Source organism: Erinaceus europaeus, chromosome 3, assembly GCF_950295315.1.
Source record: "Erinaceus europaeus chromosome 3, mEriEur2.1, whole genome shotgun sequence".
Lineage (NCBI taxonomy): Eukaryota > Metazoa > Chordata > Mammalia > Eulipotyphla > Erinaceidae > Erinaceus > Erinaceus europaeus.
The window spans coordinates 17,811,315-17,828,695 of NC_080164.1; the positions used below are offsets into that span (position 1 = coordinate 17,811,315).

General features: G+C 42.1%; 1 protein-coding gene across 1 annotated transcript in view; it reads left to right on the forward strand.

Annotated features, from left to right (window-relative positions):
* Positions 1-17,096, forward strand: part of SPATA31H1 (SPATA31 subfamily H member 1) — a 29,351-nt gene extending 12,255 nt beyond the window's left edge. Inside the window, exon 5 of the mRNA XM_060186766.1 lies at positions 1,004-17,096. Within this exon, the coding sequence (XP_060042749.1) occupies positions 1,004-16,940 (15,937 nt within the window). The 3' untranslated portion in view covers positions 16,941-17,096. The remainder of the gene's footprint in view (positions 1-1,003) is intronic.
* Positions 17,097-17,381: the final 285 nt, after the last annotated feature.

Below are 17,381 nucleotides of genomic sequence, written 5' to 3' on the forward strand. Positions count from 1 at the left end.
GGGAAAAAACAACTTTTTCTTTTTGAAATTCTCTCAGGCCGATTAATTTTTTTTTTTTTTACCAAGTTACCCCTGGGACTTGGTGCCTGCATGATTAGTGGTAGTACTTCCAGTGATGATTTTCTTTTTTTTTTTCTTTTCTATTATTACTATTATTATTGCCTCCAGGGTTATTGCTGAGGCTCGGTGCCTGTACCACAAATCCACTGCTCCTGAAGGTCATTTTTTTCCCTTTTGTTGCCCTTGTTGTTTATTGTTGTTGTAGTTATTATTGTTGTTATTGATGTCATCATTGTTAGACAGGACAGAGATAAATGGAGAGAGGAAGGGGAAGACAGAGAGGGGAGAGAAAGACAGACACCTGCAGACCTGCTTCACCATTTGTGAAGTGACCCCCCCTGCAGCTGGGGAGCCAGGGGCTCAAATCTGGTCCTTACACCGGTCCTTGTGCTTTGTGCCATGTGCGCTTAACCCACTGTGCTACTGCCCAGCCCCCTTCTATTATTATTTCATTTAACAGGACAGAGAGAAATTAACAGGGGAGAGAGAGTGGGAGACACCTGCTGCACTTGTTTCATCATTCATGAAGCTTCTTTCCTGCAGGTGGAGACCAGGTTTTTTTAAAAAATATTTATTTATTTACTTTTGTTGCCCTTGCTATTTTATTATTGTAGTGATTGTTCTTATTGTTGTTGTTGTTGTTGGGTAGGACAGGCAGAAATGGAGAGAGGAAGGGAAGACAGAGAGGGGAAGAGAAAGATAGACACCTGCAGACCTGCTTCACCGCCTGTGAAGCGACTCCCCTGCAGGTGGGAAGCCGGGGGCTCGAACTGGGATCCTTATGCCGGTCCTTGCACTGAGACAAGGGGTTTGAACCTAGGCTTCACTGCCTAGCCCCAGCCCCACAGCAACATATTTTATAGTCAAAATAGCCATGTCCTTGCCTTTCCCTACTATTCCTTTTCCTGCCTCAAAGCAAATGACTTTTCTCTTATTTTTTTAGGTCAAGTCTTATGGAACTGTGCTTGCCCGAGTCACAGAATGTGATTGCTTCTTCCACCTCATCTGTTATTATGACTCAGGAGCCTGTTCCTCCCAGTTGTGACTGTAAGAAGGCCAAACATATTGACCAGAGAATCTCCTCTGGAACTTCAAGCAGTGACTCTAGTCTGTCTCATCTTCCAGTCTTTTCAGAAACAAATTGGCAATTCCGCAGCTCTAGTTTACCTACATTCTCTACAAAAAAATCGACGGTATTCAGGGACAAAGGTTCATCTCTACCTTCTCTTCAGCTCTCAGAGCTTGGCAAACCCACATTTTTTCAGAATTTGGAAGCTTTTTCACCCTTAATGTCTCAAAACTCTTTTACCAATTCAGTCTTTGAATGCTCAGATGTCTTTGAAGAACAGAAGAAAACAAAGGCTGAGAGAAGGAGCAAAAGTCACCTGACATCAGATCAAGAGCCAGGTGTTATTTCCGAAATGAGACCACAATTCCCAGAGTGTACATTAATCCAGCTCTCTCCTATAGCTAAATGGGAGTTAGAAGGACACATGGCTTGGAAAGTTTGCACTTTGCGGAAACAAACAGTACCTCTGGCTGTGAGAGAATCCTGGGCTATGCTGAATTATTTATCTGAGGTACAAAGAGAAGTCCCAGAGCCAGAGAAAACCCAAGTCCAATTATCTATGCCCATGCATCAAAGTACTGAGCAAAACAGCAACAACAAATCCTCAGACCTATCATCATTTCAGTTAAAAATGAACATTGGAGTGGAGTCTGGATTAAGTAGAACAAAAACAAAAATTTCACAGTCACTTATACCAGCTAAACCATTGCAACCTGGAGATGGCCCTCAAATGCTTGGATTGAAGCCTTTAGTTACATCGATGGGCACTCGACCTCCGCAAAGTGTAGGAGTTGACATAATTCAAGAGGAAACTACTTTTCTGCAAAAGGACCCAAAACATATACTAGAGCTTAGTATAGAGCAGAGGGTTATAGGTCTTCCAGAGAAAAATATCCAGCAACAAAAGACCCAAGTGACCAACATGGAGTTGACCCCAAGGCTACCATGTCAAGACACAGATAGCATAAAGGTAACCCCTCTGGCATTGCTTCAGGTAATGGATTCAATGGGGATGATCCCAGAGTCACATTCAGAAGTGATAGAATCTGTGGGTTTATTCACACAGTTGCAAAATAAAGCTATGAAACGAACACAAGGCATGAAAACAATGACTGAAAGTCACAAACCATTGTTTGAAGTCACTAAAGCAGTGGAAGTAATCCCAGTATCCCAGTGTCAAATTAAGGAGTCAAAAATGCTGATGTCAAGATCAGTGAAGCAAGACACAGACAATGTGAAGGTAACTCCTGTAGCATTGCTTCAAGTCATGGATTCTATGGGAATGACTGAAAAATCACACCCATGTATCTTAGGATCTGTGGAAATGACCCCAAGGCCACAATACCCAGACAAAGAATCTATGAAAATGAACACACTGTCAGATCATCAAGTTCTAAGACCAGGAAAGATGAGCTCACAACATACAGCCACTGAAACTGTGGAAATGACCCCAGAGTCACAGCATAAAGTTATAGAGTCAGTGGGGAAAACCTCTAGTTCACAAAGTAAAGTCAAAGAACTAGAGGCTATTCCAGCATCAATATGTCAAAAAACAGAATCATCAGAAATGATCTCCGGGACATCACCTCAAGTCATGGACTACATGAAAGTAACTCCAGTAGCATTATTACAGACTATGGATTCCATGGGGTTAATTCCACCAGCACAACCACACATTACAAGACCTGCTGGTTTGACCCCAGACTCACAGTCTCAAGTTGCAACTTTGGACCCAAGGATAACTCAATCAGATGTCTTGACTTCTAACTGTCCTACTACTCCTGGTTCACTTGGATTTGCAGAATCTGTGGACTTATCTCTAAAAGCAATACCTAAAGTCATGAAATCAGAAGAAAAGGTTTCAGCACCATCACATTATTCTATACATTCTCTAAAGATAACCCCACGAGGGTCACCTGTGGGAATTATCACAGCTTTACAGCCACAAGATGTACAAACTAAAGATCTGACCCCAACACTAGCATCTCAAGATAAGGAATCTCTGGAGATTACTCCTATCCCATGGACCCAAGTACTAGACTCTATAGGAATGACTTCACCATCACATCAACACAGTATAGAATCTATGTCATTAACTTCAGGGTCACTTCCTCAAGCCAAGGAATCTTTGAGGTTGACTCCAGAACATCAAATCCTAGAACATTTAGAGATGATTCCAAAGCAAAGTCACCAAGTTATGGAAACTACTGGATTGACCTCTGACACATGCCTACAAAGGAAGAAATCTGTAGAGTTGACACAATTGAGTCATCAAGTAATAGAATCTTTAGGGACAATTCCAACATCACTGGGTCAAGGTATAGAATCTATGGGAATAAATCAAAAGCCACAGCAAAGAGTAACAGAATCTGCAGTAAAGACTACAGTACTACTGCCTCAAAGTATAGAGTCAGCACCAAAGCTTACAATTACAGATGCTATAGAGTTACCCCCAGGATTACAAAATGCAGAATCTGGAAAATTGACCTTGGGACCCAAATTACAATGTATAAGATCTGTAGATGTAACCACAAATTCAACCCCACATATAGTAAAATATGAACAGCTGATCCCAGGTGTGAACTCTAAAGAATTGCCCCCAGAATTTCAACCACTGAGTGTAAAATCTGCTGAATTATCCCAAGCATCACAGTGGCAAAGTAAGAAACCTATAGAGGTAATACCTAGTTCACAGTCTCAAGGTATAAGATATGCTCCTTTGACCTTGGGGCTTCCAAGTGTAAGAACTGTGGAGGAGGCCCTAAGATCACCAAAGGAAGGTAAGGAATCTGTTGATCTGGTTCCAGAGCCATGCTTACAAAATATAAGATCTAAAGATAGAGCCTCAGTATTGTCACCTGAAGAGGTAAAAACTCCTCAAATGGTAGCATGTAGGAAGCAAGATATAAAACATGTGGAGGTGGTTCCAGGGGCATACATTCCAACAGTTCTATCTGTAGAGTTGAAGCCCAAACCAAATAATCAAATCATCAAACCTGAAGGACTGACCTCATGTAATCAAACTCCAAAAGCTTGGGGGATGATCTTGGAGCCAGTGAAGCAAGAAACTGAATCAAAGTTGACCTTTGACACTTGTCATGAAGTAAAAGAATCTGTGGGGGCGACACAAACATCTTTAGGATACATCTCAGGGTCACTGAGCCCAACTTCCAAATTTCTGCAGATGAACCCACTGTCACCTAAATGTACTCCTGAGACACTGCTCCAAAGTGTAAAAATCATGGGGGAAATGCCAGTGATGCAACACACAAGCCAGGGCTCTCTGGGGTTGGTACCAGGACCAGAGAAACAAAGTGTGAAATCAGAGATGTTCACTCCAGAGTTCCAACGTATGAAGTTTGTTCATCTGGATGCAGAGCCATATTCAGGAGTTGTAAACTATGAGGAGCTGATCACTGAACCACAATTTGAAAACGTAGAATCCATGCCACTGACCTCAGGACCACAGTCCCAAAGTATAGAACCTGAGAGACTCACTCTAGAACCTCTAATGTCTGAGAAACAGTGTATGGACTTTACTCCACAGGAAGAATCTAGGCCATTCATTCCTGAGCCACAGTTGCTGCATGCTGAATCAAGGAGACTGTCCATGGAACCCCATTTACAAGTGAAAGGTTTTACTACCAGACCAACGGATCAAGAAACAGCACCAGCAGAATTAGCTTCTGCTATCTGGCCACAAAAGGAGGAGTCCATGAAATTAACACCACAACAAGTTACAGAAATTGCTGGGGTAAAGCCAAGGCACTATTTTCAAAAAATTTCAAGGTCAACTCCAGGGCTAGGCTACCATGACACAAAAACTGTGAGGCCAACTTATGAAGCATTAGCACAAAAATCAACAGGTCAAACTATGGAATCTACAGGAATGATTGTCAGGCCACACCTTCAAGTTACAGAGACATCCGTAAGGCCAGAATCTGAAAACATAGAAATGGTAGGAGGGGCATTGTTCCCGGTGAAAAACATCCAGCAGGCAATGCCAGCACCATCATATTCACAAAAAGTGTCACTAAGATCAGAGATGAAGTATAAAAAAACAGAGCCACTGCTGGAAATTTTGAAGTCTGTGAAATTAACCTCCAAATTAGCCCCAATAGTGCTAGGATCTAAACAGTTTACTACAGAACTAAAACCACATGTTGGGGAGTTGGGCTCAAGGCCACAGTCCCAGGAAGTAAAGCCTAGGCAGTTGGGCCCAGAATCAAAACTACAAGACATGAAATGTGCTAATTTAATTCAGCAATCAATTCCCAAAGTGGTGGATTCTGAGAAAGTGATACAACAGACAGTACTATCAAGTACCAGACCAGAGGCATTGACTAAAGACCCACAGCTCCAAGGTGTGAAATCAATCCCAGGGCCACTACTGCAAAGTGTCAGATTTTCAAAGTCATCTCCAAGATCATTTCTTCAAGGAAAAAAACCGCTGGGTTTTACCCCACAATGTGGGGTGAAATCTAATGAAGTAACCCCAGGTTCCCCAATACAAGAAATCAAATTGTCAGATTGTATCCCAGGGCAAAAGCATCAAAGTATACAGTTAACTCCAGAACCACAAACTCAAGGTGGGAAATTTAGGGAACTAAGCTCAGGACCGTGCTTGCAGGATGTAATATTTCCTGATTTGACCCCAGAACCAAAGAATCAAGATTTCAAATGTGTGCAGAGTATACCAAAAACACAGTTTAAAGATGTGAAGACCTTAAAGTTTGTAGCAGAGTTACCTCTACAGTCAAGCCAACTGTTCCCAGTTAGGGATATGAAATCTGTTCTGTCTCCTATTGTATCACAGTTTTATAGCAAGGAACATATGAAATCAGCGTCACAACTACACTCCCACAGTGTGAAGTCTGAGGAAATACATGTAGGACCAAGGCAGGAAGAAGTCAAATTTTCTGAATTGACTTCAGGGCCAAAACTTCAAGGTGTCAAATTTGGGGAGCAAGCCCCAGGGTTCACGTTTCATGGTGTGAAACCTGTGGCTGTGATTCCAGAGTTGGGACGTCAAGATTCTAGTTCAGTAAAGGGAAGTCCTAAACTTCAAGATAAGAAACAAGCAGGGCATAACCTTGGGCCACGGCTACAAGATGTCAAATTTCGTGACCTGATATTAGAAACTCAACCACAAAGTGTGAAATCTTCAGAGTTAAAGGCAGGGCCACAGTTACAATGTGTGAAATTTTCTGAATTGCCCCCAGAATCAAATATACATGGTATAAGATCTGTGGAGTTATGCTCAGACCCTGAGCAACAAGGGGTCAAGCCTAAGCTGTCAGTACCACACCAACAGTTTCAAGACCATACACCAAGGTTTGAAAGTGACATTACTTATAAATTAGCCTCAAAACAACAAAAACCAGATGCAAAATATATGGGATTGACTCATGAGTTGCAGCTGCCAAGTGTAAACTCTTGTGAGTTAGGGGATAGGAAATCGTCTGAATTGATCCAACAACGACAGTTGCAAGACACAAAAACTGTGGAGTGGATCCCAGTCTCAAAGCTTCATTTTAAATCTGATTTATTGACTTCAGAGCCACAGGTGGTAGATAAAAATTCTGCAACCTCAACTCTAGGAAATTACCTAAAAGATATAAAATCCATGTTTCAAACCCATAATTCACACCTGGAAGATGAGAAATCTGTGAAGACAACCTCAGGACCACAGCTACAAGATCTCACATCTGTGGAAGCCATTCCAGATTCTGAATGTGAAGATGCAAACTTGGATGACTTCACTCTGCATTCAAGAACTGAAGAGTTTAAAGCTATAGGGTTGGTTCCAGGTATACAACTGAAATCTAGTCTTGAGATGCAGGGTGATAATTCTGTGCCTTTTGCCCTAGGACCTTTGTGCCCAAAGCTTCACCTTCAAGTTGGAAAACATGAGGAATTGACTTCAGAGTCACAAATACAAGATAGCAAATTTGTGGAGAAGACCTCATGTTTAAAGATCCAAAGTTTAAAATCTGCAAAGGAGACTACAGAACCAGAGATGCAACATGTGAAATCTGCAAACTTGATCCCAAAGTTAAAGAGGCAAGTGGTAAAATCTGCAAATGCAGCCAGAAGACAAAAGCCTCAAGGAGTACAATCTATAGATTTAGCCCCAAGGCAACAGTTTCATGGGATGGAACCTATGAATTTAACTCCTGGCTCACAAAAGGATAGTGAGTTGTCCGGAATCTCACTGGCACAGCAATATGGGAATTCAGAACAGTTGAGAAAAGGTACTAAGTCAGAAGATGGCTTATATTTGGAGTTAATTCCAAAGCCAATAATTAATTCTTCCAAGTTGACTCAACAACCAGAGCAGCTCCAAGTGAAACCTCTGGAGTTAACTTCAGAAGCACAACTTCAGGACATGACAACTCTTATATCAAAACAAGAATCACCATTTAAAAGTAGAAACTCTGTTCAGTGGACACCAAAATCTGAGTTAGAAGGGGTGAAATCTTTAGGCTTAAATGTTGGGTCACAAGCTCAAGGTGTTCAATCTGCAGACTCAATGTCTTTGGTAAACTCAAGAGATACAAAGTCATCTGGATTAACATTAGTGCCTCAAACTCAAGGTACAACATTTACAGAATTCAATATCCAGCCACAGTTGCAGAGAGGGAAAAACCCAGAGCTGAATCCAGGGCCACAGCTGCAAAAAGAGAAACTTTTTGTGTCAGCCTCAGCACCACCACTTCAAGATATGAAAACTGTGGCAACAAGCCAAGATCTACAGCTTGGAAGTATGGAGTCAAGCCAGTGGATGCCTGTACTAGGGTTTCAAGGTATGAACTCTTTGCTAGGTTTTGGGTCACAATCTCAACCTATCAATCCTATAGAATGGAAACCTTTGCTACAGTTAAAAGATGTGACATCATCTCTGTTGACTCCAAGTTCAAAATTCCAGTACCATGAGCCTCAAGTTGATTTGAACCGTTGTCTACAGTTTAGGGATATGAAGTCATGTGACCTGGCTTTGACGTCAGAGCCCTGTGATGTAAAATCAATCATGTCCAAACCTATGCTTCAGTTGCAAGATGAGAAGTCTCCTGAGTTTAATCCAAGATCACATCCTCAAGAAGTGAAACTCATACAGTCATGCCTAGGAGCACAGCTTAAAGGTGTGAAGTCTCCAATGGCTACAGAAGAGTCACTGTTTCCTGGGTTGAAAGCTGCAATATTAAACCAAAGACTACAACTACCAAGTAATAAAACCACAGGATTAAACTCTTCATTGTACTTGAAAAGTATGAAGACATCTGAATCGACTCTTCAGAAAAACCTTCAGGGTGTGAAATCTGAGGAGTTTAATTCTGTGCAAGGTCTAAAACCTTCTAAGAAGCCGTTTGAGGCAGAGTCCCAAGATATAGTCCTTACTGGGTTAAACACCCATTCACAGTTGCAAAGCCTGCCATTTTCTAAAGAAAACACAGGGACAAATATTCAAGGTCTCAAATCTAAGGATGTCAATATCGGGTCATTGTTACAAGGCATGAAATGTTCTGAAAGAACCTCAGAGATAAAGCTTCAAGGTGCAAAATCTAAAGAATGCTGCCACGGCACCCGGCTGCAAGTTGTAAAATCTTCTGAACTGATCCTAGGACCAACGCTTCAAGACATGAAATTGGAATTCAGCCCTGAGTCACAATTAAAAGGGCTGACATCTTCTAGGATAATTCCAGACACAAAGCTTCAAGATACAGAATCTAAGAAGTTCAAACCTGAGCCACAGTTGCAGGGTGCAGAATATTCTAAGTTGAAACTGGGAGCAGAGCTTCAAAAAATCAAATCAGTGGAATACAAGTCAGGCCCACAGTTACAAGATATAAAATCTTCTGAGCTGATCACAGGTATACAGCTTGATGATGTGAAATCTATGAGTCATAGGCCTGAACGACAATCACAGAGAGTAAAATCTTTTGAATCTCTCCTAAGGGAAAAGCTTCAAGGTGTGAGATCTGTAGAACTGAAGTTTAGCCCAGTGTCACAAGATAAGAAATCTTCTGGTTTGACTCTAAGGAAAAACTTTCCAGGTACAAAATCTGTAGAGTCACGCCCAGATCCACAACTAGAAAATATAAAATGCTCTGAACTGATCATGGGTATAAAACTTAGAGATACAAAGTCTACAGGCTTTAGATCTAGATCACATTTTCAAGGTATAAAACCAGCTGAAGTGATCCCTCAGTCAAAATTTCAAGAAGTGAAATCAGTGTTGAACTCTGGGCCACAAAGTAAAAAACCTGAGTCGATGAAGCTTCAAATAAAGAACTCTACAGAAGTTAGTCATGGTCCAGAATTTCAGGTGGCAAAACTATCTGGTCTAGCCTTGGAATCAAAGATTCACAATAAAATACCTTCTGAACTCACTGCTGGAAAGCAGTGGCAAGATGAGAAACCTTACACAGTAAACCCGTGGCCAGACCTTCAAAATTTAAACTTCATGTTCAATCCTGGACCACATTTACAACATACAAACTCTTCAGAATTATGCAAAGAGACAAAACTTCAAGATATGAAACTTTTGAAATTTGCTTTTAACCAACAATTAAAAAATACAAAATCTTCTCAGTTATGCTTGGGAACCAAGCTTCAAGATATGAAATCTTTAGATTTGCAAAGCATCAGATCTGAACTGAATCTTGAATCAAAACCTCCAGATATAAAATCTAAGACATTCTGCCTTGGACATTTGCAAGATATGACTCTTTCTGCCTTAATTCCAGACCCAAAGCTTCAATATCCAGATTCTCTTGAGTACAACCCTGTGAAACAATTACAAGCTATGAATTGTTCTGAATTAACTGCAGCTTCAAAACTTGAGGGTATGAAGTCTTCTGAGTTGAATCCAGAGACTGAGATTCAAAGTGAGCCATTTCAGGTGTGCACTCCTGAACAACAAAGTCAGGATCTGAAATCTGGATTCATTGCAGAGTCATGGTCCTTTGGTGTTGTACCTACTGGGTCCAGTGTTGGTCCACAGATGCAGGGATCACTTTCTTCTGCACTGTATCCAAGGTCCGAATCACAGTGTATAAATCCTATGGAGTATATACACACACCACCCACCCAGGATGTAAAATTGCTTGAGTTGACTTTGGGGACAAAATGTAAAGGTATAACATCTTCTGAGTTGAACCCAGAGACAGAAATTCAAAGCAAGCCATTGATGGTGTGCAGCCCTGAACATTTGCAAAGTGTAAACTCTTCTGAGTTGACTTCTGAGACAAAATGTCAAGATACAAGATTTGAAGGTAATCTGGGGACAAAGATTCAAAGTGAGATTTCTAAGATGTGCAGTCCTGGCCCACAGAGGCAAGGATTGAGACCTGGATCAATTTCAGAGACACAGTTCCTACATGAAGCAGGGAGAAGCTGCAGCCCTGGGCCACAGACACAGTGTGTAAATTCTTCAATGTTAAATCAAGGTTCAAAGTCACAATGTGTAAATTCTGTGGAGTACACCCATGCACCACCTTTGCAAGGTATAAACTCTTTTGAGCTGACTTCAGGGGCAAAATGTAAATGTATAAAATCTTCTGATTTGAATCAAATGTCAGAACTTAAAGGTACAAGATCTTCTATTTTTGACTTTGCACAATTTTTACACAATATAAAATGTGAAATGACTCCAGGGACAAAGCTTCAAGGCACTGCATCAATGGAGATAAACTCTGACCGACAGCCACGAGGTGTGAATCCTTCTGAGTTGAATTCACTGTCAGAACGTCTGTGCGTAAATTCCATTACATTTAATGTAGGACCAGATATGCAAGGCACAAAACCCTCTGACTCGAATCCTGGGTCAGAATCTCAAGGTGAATCTATTTTACTCAATTCTGAACCACATTTACATGATGTGAAATCTTCAGAGTTAGCTTCAGGGACAAAGTTCCCAGAAGTCGAGTGTTTGGAGAACAATCCTTGGTCACAACAACAAGTTGTGCAATCTGTGTTCACTAGTGGTGTAGAATCAGGGGTGTCTGCGCCAGGGGTAACACATGAAGAGGTCAAATCTGAGAAGGTGAAAAATGAGGCACTGGCTTGTAGTACAAATTCTGGGAAATTGACTTCAGGCTGTGAGATGCAGGGTATAAAATCTGAGGTGTCTACACATGAGTCAGGTTTTCAAAAAGTAAAACCTATGCAGTTAAGTCCAGGGTCAAATCCTCAAAGAGTGAATTGCAGAAAGTTTCCCTCACACCGGAGGCAGCATAGGGTGAGGTCTGTAGCATCTGACTCAGAGTCGACTTTTCCAGGTGCAAAGTCTTTGGGGTTGAAAGTAGGCCGGAGACCCCAAGATGTGAATTCTAAGAAGTTGAATCCTTGTTTCAGGCATAAATCTATGGTGTTGGAATCAAATCTGTGTTCTCAAGATGTGAAATCTATTAAGTCAGACTTCTGTTCACAACCTCAAAGTTTTTCAGAGTTTCCCTCATGCCCCAGTCCACAATGTGTTAACTCTGAGATCTCTGTACCAGAGCCATGCCATCAGGACATTCAATCTGTAGAATTGATACCAGAGTCCCAACAGTGGAGTACTCGCCAAGAGTTGCATTCAGGATGGGAAAATATGAAATCAGTGGCATCTGCACCAGAACCCACCAAGAAACTCCTATCAGGACCAATGATGACTAGTGTCAAAATTTCAAATTTGTCTTTAGAATCACAGAATCAACAATTTCAAGGTGTGAAATCTTTGGAGGTTACTCCGGAATCAAATTTGCAAAGTATAAAACATGTGGCATTGTCTTCAGTATCTCTTCAGCAAGCTCCAAAATCTGTGAAGTCAGCACCTGGATCACTGCTTCAAATAATGGAATCGGTGGACTCAAATCCACGAACAAGCTGTCAAATGGTAGATTCCTTTAAGACAAGCCTGAGACCAAAGCATCAGGTTATAGACTACAAAGAGATGATTCTAAAGCCAAGGAATCAAGTCATTAAATCAATGAATTTAGTAACACCAGTTTATCAAGTAACAGAAGCATCAGACACGGCACAAAGGTTGGAATGTCAAAGCACAAAATCTGTAAAGAAATCTGTAGAATTGACCCCAAATTCAAGTCATAAATTCATGGAACCCTTAGAGAGTCCTCTGGAGCTAGATCAGAAAGTACCAGAGTTTACAAACCTGACTCCAATGCTAGGGGATCAAGGCTTGTCACCCTTAGAGAATAGCAACCAAATCCCGGAAATCCTGAATTTGCTCTCTCAGAAAACATGGCCTAAAGTTAAGGATTTGGGGGAGTTATATAAAAGACCACTGCAGCAAGTTGTGGAATCTGAAGGGATGACTCCACAACTTCACATTACAGAAACTTTGGAGTTTGCCTCTGAAGTAAGGCCACACATGGAGGAATTCCTTGGAATGGCCCTCAAGACGAAGTCAACAAGTAAAGCCACTAGATATTTAAAGAGATCATCAAGACCCTATCCTCAAGTCATAGGAGCTATAGAGATAACATCTGGAAAAAGAGCACAAAGGGAAGAATCTGTCACATTGTTTACAAAGCCATCAAATCATGTACCTGAATTTTCAGAGATGATACCAGTGTTAATACAGCATGTTCCTGAACCTGTGGGGCTGACATCCAAGACAGGACTCCAAATGAAGGAACCTATGAAATTAAACCTGAAGTCACAGGATCATGTGGAATCTTCTGGGTTAGGATATCAAGTCCTAGAATATGTGGATTTGACCCCTAAACAATGTACTCAAAAGGAGGAATCTTTAGAGTTACCCCCAAAGCAAACAAGTCAACTTGAGGGGAATATAGACTCTTTACAGCCCATCTCTGTGACTTGGAAGCAAGGGGAGGGGTCAATGAGACCAACACAGTTACAGATGCAAAGTATGAAATCCTCAGAGAGAGCTCCAGGACCACTGGATCAGACTAGTCCAAAGTCACTAGAGAAAATCACAAGACCTACAAAAACACAGCTTCAAGTTACTCAGCAAATAGAGGTAGTCATAAGACCCCCTGAAAAAGTGGTTGAGTATGTGAAAGTGACTCCTGGTCCACCTCTTCAAGTTGTGAATTCTGTGCCATTAGTGCCAGAGTCAACATCTCAGATGGCAGGGTATGCTGAGTCTTCAAAACCACAAAAAGTGAGACCTTCAGAGTATATGTCAGGGATATGGTTGCAAAATGCGAAATCTAAGAAGTTAACCACAGAGCCAACACATCTAATTTTGGAAACAACAGAGTTAGCAGGGTTTCAAATTGTAAAGACTGTGTTAAACCCAGAGCCACCACTTCAAATTGCGAACTCTGAGGAATTAACACCAAGACCAATGCCTCAGGTTGTTGAACTAAAAGGAGATGCCCTGGGAACAGGGATTAAAGTAATTGATTGTTTGGATTTACTCCCAACATCATATATTAAAAAATTGGCACAACCGCCAAGGTCAAATGCTGAAGTGAAATCTGCACAGTTCACTTCACAACCAACACCTCCATTTTCAACTCCTACAGTGTTGACTTACGAAGAACAGTTTCAGACTGTTAATTCTATAGGGAAGAAAACAGGGCCTTCTCAAGTCATGGAGCCTGTGGGTTTGAATTTAGGGCAGGTGTGTCAGAATAGGGAATCTGAGGAGTTAATATCAGGAGAATTACAAGTAGAGAATTACTTCTCTAGGTTTCTATACAGTTCTTCAAACTCATTTATCTCAAATTCTGCCAAAACATCATTTGAATTAGGAGAGCTTTGGGATTCTGAGGATCCAGAAGTAGCAAGAACTTTGAATATAAAAAATCTTAGGAGAAATATTTTGCATCCTGGAGAATCCTTCCTAACCCCAGAGATGATACAATCTTCAATCCATTCCTTAGCCTTTCATGATCAATTTTATGATATGACAGAAACCACACAATCTGAGATTCCAAGAATAGATGTCTTATCTAAGGAGAGGACAAAGAGGAAGCAGGTGGAAGAGATAGAGAACTCATTCCAGAGTCTCTTCCAACATCTGCCACAAAGACAGCGATCACCATCGAAGGCCTACCAGGCAGGATCAGGTGCTCGAAGAGGTCTTTCCTCATCCTTCTTAGGCAGAAAACAGAATGTCTGGGAGAATCACTCCCAGAGGCAGCGTCTACCTAGAAAATATCTCTCCACTATGCTAATGCTTGGTAATGTTTTGGGGACCAATATGGAAAGGACACTTTGCCCTTCAACATCTCTAATGGAAAGAACAACTGCCAGTGCCTGTCAATCTATTCATAATTTATTCGGGATTCCAACTGAACTGATGGAATTTTCCCAGAGTCTGCTTGAGAAGGCTAGAGGTGCTATTTCGCAGCCTTCAGTGGTCAAACACTACATTCAAAGACACACTTCATTCCATAGTGATGAGAAAGGCCTGGCCTTAAAGATGTGGACACGTAGCTCCCTGTCCTCCATAATACAGCAATACTGTAGGAGTCAAGTAAGAATAAAGGAAAGGAACCCAGAGCCATGTAATATACCACAGGAAACAATTCAGCACATACCTGTTTCATATAAAGAGTGCCAGCTTCCTGTCTCAGTAAAATCAGGGTCTTCTTCCCTCAATTTACTTTTTGTTAGTAAAGATCCAATTCTAATGGGAGAAAGTGTGAGCTCACATGACTCACAGACAAGGATTATTGAGTCTCAACACTCCCTCAAGTCAAGTTATCTTTCCCAGTCCAAGAATGATTTTTCAGAACAGTTCCAGTTGCTACAAGACCTGCAGCTGAAAATAGCAGCAAAACTACTAAGGTGTCAAATACCCCACGATGTGCCTCCACCTCTAGCTTCAGGCCTGGTTCTAAAATACCCTATCTGTTTACAGTGTGGTCGATGTTCAGGATTTAATTGCTGTCATAAATTACAGGCCACTTTTGGGCCTTACCTTCTTATCTATCCACAGCTCCACCTTGTAAGCACTCCTGAAGGCCACGGAGAGATAAGACTGCATCTTGGCTTTAGGTTGCGAACTGGGAAAAGACCCCAAGTTCCAAAGTATCATAGAAGAGACACATCTGGTACACCAAGGAGCTCTAAATCACCATCACTGAGAAAGACTAAAATTTATACTCAAGCTTCCAAGAGCCCTACTTCTACAATAGATTTTCAGTCTGAGCATTCTCAGTATTCACCTATACACACTGGCACCAGTCAAAGGCAAAGGGGTATCCCTATTTTAGTGGGAAAGACAGGCACTGGAGAACTTGGGCATTATGAATCTACTTTAGTTCAGTCTCTGCCAGAGACTGACTCTGAAAACAGTCAGTATAGAAAACGGGCTAAAGGGAAAATCCGAAAGACCCCTCATTCAAGATATTCAAAGAAAAACGCCAAAGGGTCAAAAACATCGAGCACTAAGTCTTACATAAACAACAAAACCACAGTACAGAGGCCCTCTAGGGAATTACCTACTCAGTTAAGGAAGACGAAGAGTGGAACATCACAGACAACTACTCCTTTAAAAAGACAACCTATAAATTCTCCCCAACCCAGATTCATTCAACTGCTTTTTAAGGGCATAAAGCAGGCATTCCAAACAGCCCACAGATTTGTGGCTTTGGTTGGTCAGAAGCCAGAAGACAGTAGAAGGCCAGACCATTTGTGGCCAAGTAAAAAGTACTACCCAAGACAAAAAAATGTAGACTATCGCTCAGTAAAGGCTACGACAAAAAAGATATCAATTGTTAAGTTAAGGTCAACTGACTCAACCACTAAGCAGGAAAACATGCTGTGGGAAGAAACAAAACAACTAAGGTCAGCTCAACAACCAAAAAGTGATAGCTCTTTCCAGTCTAGACTTATATGCCAGCCAAAGTCCACAGCTTCTCAAAAAAGTACAATTTCCAAAACCAATTCATCCAAGAATTCAGAGCATCCAAGAATGGCTCAAAATGATAGCAGCAACAAAATCAAGAAAAATTACAGAAATGAAACCCCTAGTCATAAGTCTAAGAACTCCAAAACAGGGACCAGAGATCAGGTCCAAGAGAGAGTCCTACATGGTTCTGCTGTGAGGAAAACCTCACAATTTAAAGAGAAACCCACACATAAGGAACAAAACCACACCGGTGTCTGTAGAGATAGAAACCCCTATAGTCCTTCTGAGAGAAGTCAAAACAATCTCTCTGACAGAAGCCATCTCTCTGTTTCTGGAGGGAACCATCCAAGTCCTTCTCAGAGGAGCCAGAAAAGCCCCTGTGAGAGGAAATGTCGTAGTCCTTCTGAAAGGAGATGCCGCAGTCCTTCTGAGAGGAGATGTCGCAGTTCTTCTGAGAGGAGAGGTCGCAATCCCTCTGAGAAAACTTATCCAACTCCTTCTGAAAAAAATCATCCTGGTTCTTATGAGAAACGACAGCACAAGCTCTCAGAAAAGAATCATCGAAATCCTTCTGAGAGGAGCCAACCAAGTAACTCTGAGAAGAGTGGGCCCAGCTACTCTGGGAGGAGTGGACACAGTCAATCTGGGAAGAGCCAACATAGTCACTCTGAGAGGAGCAGACACAGTCGTTCTGAAAAGAGTGAACACAGTCACTCTGAGAGGAGTAGACGCAGTCACTCTGGGAAGCGTGGACACAGCCAGTCTGAGAAAACCCCTGCCAGTTCCTCTGTGAAGACCCTTCACAGCTCTTCTCAGGAGAGAGTTAAGAGCAATGGCCCTAAGGAGAGGCCTAGACACTTGTTGTTTAAAGATGTCAAGAGTCACTCAAAGCTTTCATCTGGAGCCTCCCCCCCAAAACCCAAAGCAGGCCAAAGTCAGAGGCCTGCAGCTCGGTCCTGCCCTCTAAATCCTTGATTCCCTCAAGCATCAGCAGAACTGGCCTTTCCTGGCTTTTCCTTTTCAGCCGCCATCCCTTCCCTCAGTCATGAAGAGCACTGGGTCTCTATGTGGAGGGAGAGGTGCTTGGGGGATGGATTTGTACTTTATGATGAATAAAGAGGCAAAACTTGACGTCCATGTGCTCTGGAAAGATCACTCGCGGGGAGGGTGGACCATAGAGGGTGGGCGAGCCATTAGGTGTCACTGACCAGGAAGGGACAAGGAGGGCCATGGAGACCAGGTTCAGGCCCTCCCAACTCCCCAACTCCGCCCTCAGTTTCCCGGGGCCCCACAGCGCCCTCCAGGGAAAAGAGTCTCAGAAGATGGAGTAGGGGGCGGACTGGGCGAGGGAGGGGTTGTCTGTGTGTAGGAGCTCGTCACGTGACCGGCCCCGGCCCGCAGCCCCTAGCAACCAGC